General features: G+C 36.3%; 2 protein-coding genes across 2 annotated transcripts; one reads left to right on the top strand and one right to left on the bottom strand.

Moving 5' to 3' along the window:
* Nucleotides 1-827: 827 nt before the first annotated feature.
* On the top strand, nucleotides 828-8,863 carry cdcp2 (CUB domain containing protein 2; the record flags this gene model as incomplete). Its single annotated transcript, XM_079820428.1, has 7 exons — nucleotides 828-870; nucleotides 1,822-1,935; nucleotides 2,191-2,538; nucleotides 5,328-5,669; nucleotides 5,751-6,104; nucleotides 8,176-8,354; nucleotides 8,558-8,863. 7 exons carry the CDS (start codon nucleotides 828-830, stop codon nucleotides 8,861-8,863), a joined length of 1,686 nt encoding a protein of 561 aa, XP_079676554.1.
* Nucleotides 8,864-9,838: 975 nt separating this feature from the next.
* tceanc2 (transcription elongation factor A (SII) N-terminal and central domain containing 2) lies at nucleotides 9,839-11,586 on the bottom strand. Its single transcript, XM_079819928.1, has 4 exons — nucleotides 11,308-11,586; nucleotides 11,066-11,207; nucleotides 10,616-10,812; nucleotides 9,839-10,435 (listed from the first exon to the last, which is right to left on the bottom strand). The coding sequence occupies exons 1-4, from the start codon at nucleotides 11,404-11,406 to the stop codon at nucleotides 10,241-10,243; spliced, it is 633 nt and encodes a 210-aa protein (XP_079676054.1). The 5' UTR covers nucleotides 11,407-11,586; the 3' UTR covers nucleotides 9,839-10,240.
* Nucleotides 11,587-11,797: the final 211 nt, after the last annotated feature.

Raw genomic sequence — 11,797 nt, 5'->3', positions numbered from 1 at the left:
ATTAAGGAGACCTGTTTGCCCAATAGTGGCAACTTCTGGCAAGACATATATGTATATAAGGACATCTTTCAAATTGGTTTGTCCGTCAAGAACCAGGAAAAAAAATCGGTGAGGGTGGACGCAGCGATGTCCTCTGCTGGCGTCAGGTCCTGAGTAGAGGCAGATCCACCTCCCGTTACACGGCGTGCCCGATTGATGCTGGCAAGCTTGGACTTTCCCCGTCTTCTGATGTCATTGTAGCGCTTGCGGCACTGGTGCGACGTCCTGGGGATGCCAGCTGATGAAACAATTGTGGCTATTTCCGCCCACGCCTGTTTAACCGACGCTATTTTGGGTGGGTTTCTCCCATCCCCATACAACACAACTTCTCTGTCTTTCACTGCTCTTACAAGAACATCAGTCTCCTCGGCTGTGAACCGCTCCTGGCGTGCGCCTGGTAAATACGCCATAATAATAGCAATCCATAATGGAACTTGCGCACCTGCTTTTACAGGGAATGTTGGATGACGCTCTGATTGGTTTATTCACGTTACGCCCAAACCACACCTTTGAATAATGAAGCTACTTCAGACCAACCCATTTTAGATTTGCGCCGGGCGCAAGAGCCATTTATCCCGCCGGGAAAATAGCAACAGCGCCGAGACCCGCCCACAAAGTTACTTGCGCTTCGTGCTTTGACACTTGCGTTTCAGATCGTTAAAATAGGGCCCTGAATCTGTTTGGGGGGTTTGCAAGTGAGATAAGTAAATGCATGCTCACATTTATTCTAAAACTACAATAACCATCATGTTTACACACAACGCCTCTGCACTTACAATTCTCTCAACATGGGGACAGGAGAGCTATCAGTGAATAAATGGGAAAAACAAAGTAACTTGCTTTACTTATTTGAAAATGTAACTCAGATATTTTGTTGTAAATTTAAAAGTAATGCATTACTTTACTAGTTATTTGAAAAAAAAAGTAATCTGATAACTCAAGCTTGCGTTACCCCCAACACTGAATATAATATAATGTAATATAATATAAAACATATATGTATAAAATAAATACAAAACAAAATATATATTTTTAAGAGTATTTTTTTTATTTATCTTTTTAATTTATTGTTTGCTCTTGTATCTATCAGCATCTTGTTTTAAAAATGTAAGGCCTGAATATTTTTCGTGCGCCAAAAAAAAACTAAATAACGACTTATATAGTGATAACCAATTTCAAAACACTGCTTCATGAAGCTTCGGAGCGTATCAAATCAGCGAGTCGATTCAGTGGTTCGGAGCGCCAAAGTCACGTTATTTCAGCAGTTTGGCGGTTTGACACGCGATCCAAATCATGATATATTTAAATATGTTTTTAGTATATTAATGGATCTTGAGAGTGTACATTTCATTGCTGCCTATGCAGACCTCACTGAGCCTTTGGATTTCAACAAAAATATCTTCATTTGTTTTCCGAAGATGAACAGAGGTCTTACGGGTGTGGAACAGCATAATAAATGAATGTAATGTAATAAATTACATTATTTTCATTTTTGGATGAACTAACCCTTTAAGACTGCTTGTAATACATGTGGTCATCTGCATGTACCTTCCTCTTATCAACTTAAAACACACCACTTGTTCCATGTGCACGATACACTCATTAACATTTCATGGCTTTCTCTCCAAACAGTGTATTGACAAGCCTCCTGCGTGCATTTGATAGTCCTCATTAAAATTTAGTTGGAGAGCCAAAGAGTGGACCACCTATCCAATTGCCCCAGAATGAGAGTCCAAAGAATGAGGAGCTTAAACATTAACTCCTGTTCTCTGAACCCTGCAGGACAGTATGTGCAGAAGAACTTAAAGCTGCCTACTAAAAGAAACAACATGGTTTTAAGGATGAATGTCTTCATTCATGTTTTGTTCTTTGCCGGAAAGGTCACCTCCAAGAAAGGTAAGATGGCTTCCTATCACACGGGTGAAAGTGCACACCTTATGAATGTTGTACCATTGTAAACACCTCAGTTCTTCCTTAAGCTTGTAAGGAAGCTTCCTATATTTGGATAATTCTGTGATTGATTGCCTGTGCATCTTTGTCTGAAAGCATTTGCAAGTCTTAAACACAAGTATATTCAATAGCTGTCAATAGTAAATCCTGAATGCATTGTAAGTTGCTTTGTTTTTTATTCAACTGCAATATTTTGTATAGGTGTTAAATGTGGAGGAATCCTCTCAGCAAGCAGTGGCAATGTGTCAAGCCCTAATTTTCCAGGCCTGTACCCTTATAACACTGAATGCACCTGGTTGATAGTGGTCTCAGAAGGCTCTTCCGTACTGTTAACCTTCCATCACTTCGAGCTGGAATACCATACAGACTGTGCTTACGACTACATCAAGATATACAACGGCATCTCAGAGGATGAGGGCAACCTCCTGGGGAAATTCTGTGGAGATGTGTCTCCTCCTCAGTTCAGCTCGTCCTGGAACGTCATGTCCATCATCTTCCATTCAGATCGCCATGTCGCACGCAAGGGTTTCTCGGTGGGCTATAGGAAAGGTGAGGAGTGCAACTGAAGACTGGTTTAAAATCAGTCAGATGATTACAAAAGACACTAATTATGATTTATTCCTCAGTTTGTAAAAATAAGCAAATATTATGTTTACTGTAATCCATTTACAATGGACGTCTATGGGGCAAGACATTGCACAGAGTTGTATGTTAAAATACACATTGTTTTGGAAGTCTTGGCGCAAAACTTCAACATTATATTTGTTAATATAAGTCTAGTGTGATGAAATTGCTTATAACATTGTTACATCAATCTTTCAACTCATGACAATTTATTGCTTATAATGCATAAAAAACAGTCATATCTTTAAGGGTAAGTTCACGCAAAAATGAAAATTCGGTCATCATATATTCACCCTCATGTCGTTCCAAATCTGTAGAACTTTTGCATATGTTAACTTATATACTTATATGTATACTTATATATGAATATAAGCCTAAATTTAATCTGTTCATCATATACAGTGTACGGTTTGGACTAAACCGTTCAATTCATATGGATTAGTTTTACGATCACTTTATGAACTTTTTGAAGCGACAAAGTGGTAGTTGCGTGGACAGCAATGGGACAGAAACCTCTCAGATTTCATTTAAAAGATCTTCACTTGTGTTTCGAAGATGGACGAAAGTCTTACTGGTTTGGAACAACTTGTGGGTGAGTAAATGATGACAGAGTTTTCCTTTTTGGGTGAACTATCCCTTTAATATATATGTATATAAAAAAACATTGTATCTGATATCTTCTCATTCATTAATGAATGAATACGCAAACATTTCGAAGTTTCACATGTTATTACCATGTTATTACGAACTTTCCGCTTTTTGATTAATTAAAAATTGAGAAATTCAATGAAATTTCACATAAACTACATCGAACCCAGAGATTCAAGAAATATATATTTGTATCAATATCTATGAGAACTTGTATTTAAATATATATTTTTAATAAAAAATATTTAAAGGGTACATAACAGTTTCTGGCAATCTCATGTTAATCTTGAGTACCTATAGAGTAGTATTGCATCCTTCATATCTCCGTAGAGTCTTTAGTTATCATATTTATACGCTGTACCGATTCTTTCCGAAAACAGCTGAACTCGTAGAGGCGTGCAGTGGGCGGAGCTAAAGAGTTACAAGCACACACATGCACACACACACACACTACATCATGGCATTATTTCCGGATAACTTTTGATTCACTATACGTTTGTGTTGTTTACATTATATGCACTTATGCGCCGATTGCCAACAAAAAATGTATGCAATTTGTGGTTTCGACTCATGACCGGGAACAAACAAACACACTTGCAGAACTCTGTTGCTGCGCTGGAAAAACAAACGGCATCCACTGTTTCCTTAATGCTGGGTTATTTGGGAAGCTGAACAAGGTTATCTTTCCCTTGTCACAACCAAAAACACACTTCTTTGGTGACAGTTGATTTAGCTGTCTAAAAATAAAATGACAGCACTGGCGACGGCTTCCGTAAGCCGAACGAAGCTCGTTATTGGGCGTGCTCTTGCTCTCGCTCTGGTTGATGTGCGCATGTGCTCACTCGGGACAGTGCCCATACAGGCAATTCCGTCCCTTTATGAAGTCATACAGGGCCATACTCAAAAAAACTTTCAGAAACTTATATACAAATCCTGAAGGAGTGTATTTGGCACAGAAATACTCCGGCATATGTCCACCTAATTTTTTAGCATGAGAATCCAACTCTTTAAAGGGGTGGTTCCGTGGTTTTTTTCTAGGCTTGGTTTGTGTTTATGGGGCGCAGTATAACATGTCTTAATACTTGTGTGTTTTTTTTTTTAAACGCCGTATTTTTTAATATTTTACCTTTATGACACACCGCTGTCTCCACTGTCCTTTGAACGGCTTGTTTGCTTCCTGCTTCTATGAAGCCCATCCCTCCGAAAAACGCAATGGTCTTAGATTGGTTAGATGGCCAAATGTAGTTTGTAGTTCTGCAACAGCTCTCTCTCTTTCGTAATGACTGCGACGTGGCCTCGCCCACTTTGTTGCGTGTTCACGGGGGCAGTGTTTATGTTAATAGCAAGGGTTTATGATGTCACCAACACCAAAAGAAGCTTGTTGTAGTCCAAACTGGCCGTTTTTGTAGGCAATAAACTGCCATAACTTTAAAAGACAATATCTCCGTTTGCATTGAACTTTCAGCGCTGTAACTTTGCAGATACTGTTTATGCTCAAGCAGCAACATTACAAACTAACTAAAGTTTAAAAAGTGAAATCGCATGCAACCACCCCTTTAACAATGTAAATAAGTCAGAATGCATAAAATAGCTAGAACCTTTAAGAACATATATATCATATATTTACCAGTATTAACTCCATTGAAATCAATGGATTTAATTAAATTCCTTTGAACTTATAACTCACAACACCTCAAAAACTATTTATGAAACTTACATATTCTTTTTCAAACAAAACAAGAATATTACTATGTTTTCAAACTAAATATATTCATTTTACTTGCATAAACAGTTGATTTTTCTTTTTTTATGTAATTGTTTTATCTCCTAAAAACTCTTACAACTTCACAGATGTGTATGTTGATGGTCTTAACATGGGTTTGGTTAAATATACTAAAACTATATGCTTTTTAGAATTTTTTAGAAATCCTTTCTGGGTCACAAGGGGTTAAATCCAGTAAACTCTGTAACGTTCACACACTGCGTATGTGTTTATAAAAAAAAAAAAAAAAAAAAATAATAATTTCTTTTATACACAAGTTAATTTGTTTCTCTCTCTAAATTAGATATGTGCGGTGGGGTTTTGACCGGTCTTTCAGGAATCATCTCAAGCCCAGGTCATCCACAAGACTACAGCAACAATGCCGACTGCTCCTGGACAATACATGTGTCCAATCAGAGTGTAGTCAGCCTGGTGTTTCTCGACTTCCAGTTGGAAAACAACGAGGGGTGCAACTTTGACTATGTGGCTCTCTTTGATGGTCCCACTGTTAAACACCGTCACCTGGGCAATTACTGTGGTAATGAGAGACCTCCCAACACCGTCACCACATCAAACCAACTGCTGGTGGTCTTCAGATCTGATTTCAACATTGGAGGGAGAGGTTTTAAAGCCTACTACTACTCAGGTGAGACACTTGTTGTCATACAAGATGCATACTCATAATACAATTTCAAGTATATAATCCTTGATCTTGCTGTTTTTAAAGGAGAGTGCCAGCAAATTCTCAAAAATATCAGTGCGAACTTTACTAGCCCTCACTACCCAAACATCTACCCCAACAACATCAACTGTCACTGGACAATCACTCTAGCGGCCGGCTACAGGGTCAAACTATTTTTACCCTTTCTGGAGCTTGAGGATCGGAACAGCCTGACCGACATGTGCGACTATGACTCTGTGAGTGTGTACGATGGGGACAGCGAGACAGACACTCTGTTGGGCCAATGGTGTGGTAGTGAACAGCCTCCATCGTTGACCTCTAAGGGAAATAAACTATTGGTTGTTCTCAACACTGACCGGAACTTTGCCTTTAAGGGCTTCACAGCCTCCTATATAGGAGGTGAGTGCTCACTTATCAGTTTCAACACATCCTTCTTAAAGTCTAGTTTTGGGAACTAAATGATGTTCCATTAACACTTCTCGATTATTCCATTATTATATGCCGGTTCTATTTAGTGAATCAAAAACATACAGCACAGTATTCAACACATACAGTATAAAAATAGATGTAAATCATTTTAATTAGGTCTACTGACTGGTTTTTCATATAAAAACGTGAAGAGATACACATTATGTATATTTTCAGTAGTTTACTCTTGAAAATAAAGGTTCCAAAATATTTTTTTTACAGCAATGCCATAGAAGAACGATTTTTGGTTCCCCAAAGAACCTTTCAGGGTACAGATTTAACAAGAAACATTTTTTTTTTCTTATTGTGAAGAACATGTTAAAAAAATATAGAGAGCCTTTCCCAACTATAAAGAACCTTTTGTGGAATGGAAAGGTTTTATGAATGGGAAAGGTTCTTCATGGAACTATCAATCAAGAGCATAGCCTATAAATAACAATGAATATGAGTTACTTCATATTTGTATATTATATTTTAAGCTACACTATGTAGTAGGGATGTAACAATATCGTGAAACAATATATCGCAAAAATCTCGATATATACACAAAAAGCAACAATATATATTGTGGATAGTGACAGTCTGTATTGTGTATAGTTCAGCCAAAACGAGATTTACTGTGTGAGAAAAAAAAATTCAAGTTTACAGAGTTTTAGTCAGTACTACATTAAACTACTATATATAATGTTGAATATAATGTATAATAATGTAATGGGGGAATATTTGTAGGTCCTGATAATGCCTAAATGTCTTATGTTACCAGTAAGAAGTGGCCTACATTATTTTAAACATCTAGTCAGTGACAGAGTGCAAGCATATTCGTCTTAAATAATTCTGTATTTTCGGTGAGTAATCATGAATCATGAATAATTTTATTCACCATTGTCCTGGTTACCATGCAGCACCAAGTCTAAGCCTATAGATTTCCAACGTAATACCAAATTTAGCAGTACATTTTTTGTTAACTTTTTACCATTTGTCTAGGGTGTATCGCATCGCAATAATATTGTATCGTGAGTTCAGTATCGTGATATGTATCGAATCGGGACATAAGGGTATCGTTACAGCATTTGAGCGGATGGACAAAATATAATGTTGTTTTGTTTGCAACCGTTTTATATTATTCATGGACATGGTCCATTTTTCCAAGCCTTACGCTACACTCTAAAAAAAAAGGTTCTATATGGCACCAAAAATGGTTCATGGCTCGTAATCATAGGGGAACCTTTTTAAGTGCTATATAGCACCAATTTTGCTGCTTCAGTGGTTCTTCACCAGTTCTTTGACTAAGGTGCTATATAGCACCGCTAACTAAGGTGCTATATAGCACCGCTAACTAAGGTGCTATATAGCACCGCTACCATATACAGAACATGTTAAGATATGGTGCTATATATCACCAAAAGTGGCTCCTCTGTGATTACAACGAAGAACCATTTTTGGTGCCATATAGAACCTTTTTTCTTTTGAGTATATACGCACAGGCGAAGCTGATTTTCTTTGAGTAAGATATGACGTTAGGCTACATAGAGAGGAAATATCTAAAATATTTCCCGCAAAATTCGCCCAACAGTTATACAATATAAATTATTATTATAGGTCTATCAAATGTGTATTATTTGGTTAAAGTGATTTGGAATATGGATTTTTAAAAATCACTCTAATTTAATTTAGCTATTTTTTTAAGTTACAAAGTGTGTATGTAGGCTAATAGAGTTTATGTTTATTTTTATTTTTTTTAAGTATTTTTAAAAAAAAGTAAAAAGTCGATTATTAAACAATGAAAATGTCTGTAAACACCTTTTACAAGAATCCTAAAATGTATTTATTTCTGAAATCATTTCATTACTTGGCAACAGCTTGCATTTATTCCCCAGAATATTTATTTCTTAAAACAAGTACTAAAAGAATTATTAAATTCTCCCCACACAGCATTAAATAACATGTAATCATTGACCTCAACCTGAATAGTTGATGTTTTGTTGATGTCTGTGTGTTGCAGTGGTTCCAGTCAATGTAAGCTGCACCCGAACGGAGTTTCAGATTCAGGTCTCCAGACAGGCTTTACCTCAGCTCGACCGTGAGAACATTTATCTGGGGAATCCATCTTGTTCGGCCCAGCTGACAGAAACATCCTACAAAATTCTAGCCCGTTTTGTCAACTGTGGAACCGCTGGACAGGTATATAAGATGAAGAGACACTCGTTAAAGCACTGTAGATCATTTTTTGGGATACCACAATAAAAAAAAACCCTACACTTTTCTCAGTGACGGTCCTAGACTTAGGTCTAATTCAGAGACAGATGTTAGCAAATGTCTGATACAATATCTCTTATAGCAGCTTGTTCAAACATTAATGATGCCTCGTATCTGATTTTCTGCAGAAACGTCAAAACATCACCATGCTGGTCAACTCGCTTTATATTGACTTCTCTGATGGACCGCAGCAGAATATTCAGGAGTATGAGGTGCAGTGTGACGCCCAGAGGAAGGTGGCCATGGCCAGCATTATCTCAGTTGAGGAACGTAACCGGCTCAATGAACTGGCCCGTCTGGCCCTGGAGTCAAACAACAAGAAAGTCGATGAAGAAAGTGAACCGCATGACACCAGTGACATCATCTTCATCAGCATCTGTGTTCTCGCCGTCATCCTCATGTTAATTGCTATTGTATGGTTGGTGCTCCTATAGACCGTATGCGCAGGAGAAATCTTTGCAATTTTGTCTTTGAACTCCGGGAAGATTTTAAAACGAGCGGTTCATCAGTAAATACATAAGATCTTACCTTCATGCTGTGGAAATACAAACTGGAAGACACAACGAGCGCAGCTCTGAAAAGGGGCGATCTATAGGAGCGCCAAACAATGAATACATAAGGACTTGATACATCTCTATTTTTATACTTTTTTATGTACACTGGCAGTCCAAAGTTAGGATTTTTAAATGTTTTTGAAAGAAATCTCGTGCTCACTAAGTTTCAAAAATACAGTAAAACATTATTACAATTTGAAATAACTTTCTATTTAAATGTAATTTATTCCTGTGATCAAAGCTGAATTTACAGAATCATTACTCCAGGCTTCAGTGTCACATGATCTTTCAGAAATTATTCGAATATGCTGATTTGATGCTTAATTATTACTGGTGCTCAATTATATAATAATGATACTTATTATCAGTGTTGCTGCTTAATATTTTTGTAGAAACTGTGGGTTTTTTCTCCAGGATTCTTTGATTAATAGAAAGTTAAAAGAATAGTAATTTATTTGAATTAGAGATATTATATATATATATATATATATATATATATATATATATATATATATATATATATATATATATATATATATATATATATATATATATATATATATATATATATATATATATATATATATATATAATGTCTCTGCTGTCACTTTAATGATTAATGATTAATTAATGATAATTAATTAATGATTAATTTCTTTAATGATTAATTTTATCTTTTTTATCTTACTTACCCCAAAATTGAATGGTAGTGTGTCACTGTTTTCACAAAAATATAATGTAGCGCAACTGCACATAAGAAAGATATGCAATATGTATATAAGAAATGCTTCTTGAGCATCAAATCAGCATATTATAATGATTTCTGAAGGATAATTTGACACTGAAGACTGTAATGATGCTGAAAATTCGACTTTACCACCACAGGAATAAAGTACATTTTAAAATAGAAAACAGTTTAAGTTGCAATAATATTTCACAACATTGCTGTTTCACTGTATTTTTGATCTAATAAATGCAGCATTTGTGAGCAGAAAGACATCTTTCAAAAACATTTTTTTTTTTATCTTAATTTTTCCAAACTTTTGACCAGCAGTGTAGCTGTGAATGGAAAGAAACATTCTGGCAAGCAAGATGTAAAAAAGTCAAATGTTGTATTTAAGACTGAAAGTTAAAAATGGTTACAAGTCATTGAGTAAATCATACTGCTGTATGTTAAAAAAAATAATAAATATATTTTTAAAAAATGAAATGGGTAAACAATATTTTCTCTAGGTCACGTCTGAATTCTTCAATTCTTTACAATTTTTTTTTGTGATTGCTTACGAATACATTAACTGGTAATTTTCCGTCCTTGACCTGCGCTCTCAACTCAGGCTTATGTTTCAGAGCAAAGACAAGAGCCCTCACAGTCCTTCTGTAAGCTCCGCTAATAAGCCGAGAGCTCTGGTGGAACACCTCCCTCTCAATGTTCTCCACCAGTCCATGCTCCACCTGGACAGGGAGAAAAAGAATTACATACAATAATGCAAAGTAAACAATATGTATGCAAACTGTATCGTAAATATATTTAATAATACCTAATTCCAGAATTGAAATTAAGCAATAAACTAATGAAAGCATAAACACAGTCAATGTGGTTAAGAAATTGCAATGATCATTTAGGATCAGTACCTTCAACGTCATGGCTTCAGAGAGCAGTTTCTTGGCATTGCCCCGTAAACTTTCCGTCTGTTTGTCACAGCGGACTTCTATGGAAGGTTTATTTGCATGTTCCTCAATAAAGGTCCTCCAGTGTTTATACACCTCCCCTGCAAGGGACTTGATTTCAGGATCTTCTGAGTTTTTGCGAAGGGTGTTAACTGTGTGTCCTGAAGAAATACAAATGAAAGTGGCAGGGACTGAAATTAGAATTTGATGTAAAAAAAAATTAAAAAAGAGAGAGAGAGAGAGAGAGAGAGAGAGAGAGAGAGAGAGAGAGAGAGAGAGAGAGAGAAAGAGAGTGAGTGAGTGAGTGAGTGAGTGAGTGAGTGAGTGAGTGAGTGAGTGAGTGAGAGAGAGAGAGAGCAAGAGAGAGAGCAAGAGAGAGAGCGAGAGATATGCAAACAAATAATCACGTTTTACCAATTTTGGTAGACTTCAGCACTTCTCTGGAAGGCACTTTCTTGTCCAGCTCCTTTAAGGCTTCCATCATGTTCTCTTTAGGTTGGCCAGGCAGTTCAAGGATTGACTTATACCTTTCAATGTCTTCAATCACGACCACTCTCTGGAACAAATACAGATATTATTAATGTTACGTTAGACATCAATAATATACCACATATGGTTAAGAATAATGGGCAGGGTAAAATTACCAAATGACTTACCCGCAGGGACTCTAATGTTGCTTGTTTGTAATTTCTCTCTTGTTTTGGTTCCTGTTTCACCCCATTTCCCTTTGGTAACCGAACAACAAATCTATCCATGATTAAAACCCTGATACGAACGATTCTAAATAGTTTATTTACACCAGCTCTAGCTACACTTTTTTTTGGGTGACTAGCAGTTACATTGTAGACCTGTGAGGTGAGCACAGCAGTATAGCAACAAAAAGCGGTGAACTGAACTGTACTTCACACCGGAAAAGAACGCGCATTTATTTTTCCAAAATAAAAGCCTCACATTTCGTCAAAGCAACGATTAAATATTCAATCTACTAATACACCAATTATTTTATAATACAAACGAGTAATGGTTGTATAAGCACAAAAACAAAATAGGAGTTGTATTTTAATATGTTAGCAATAAGTGAAACGCCTTCTTTGAATGGTTGAGTTGCCTTGTTTAAAATTATGAAATATAAACTCAAACAGTTTC

This window comes from Gobio gobio (genome assembly GCF_949357685.1).
Source record: "Gobio gobio genome assembly, chromosome: 6".
Lineage (NCBI taxonomy): Eukaryota > Metazoa > Chordata > Actinopteri > Cypriniformes > Gobionidae > Gobio > Gobio gobio.
This window is presented reverse-complemented; position numbering and strand designations above follow the sequence as displayed.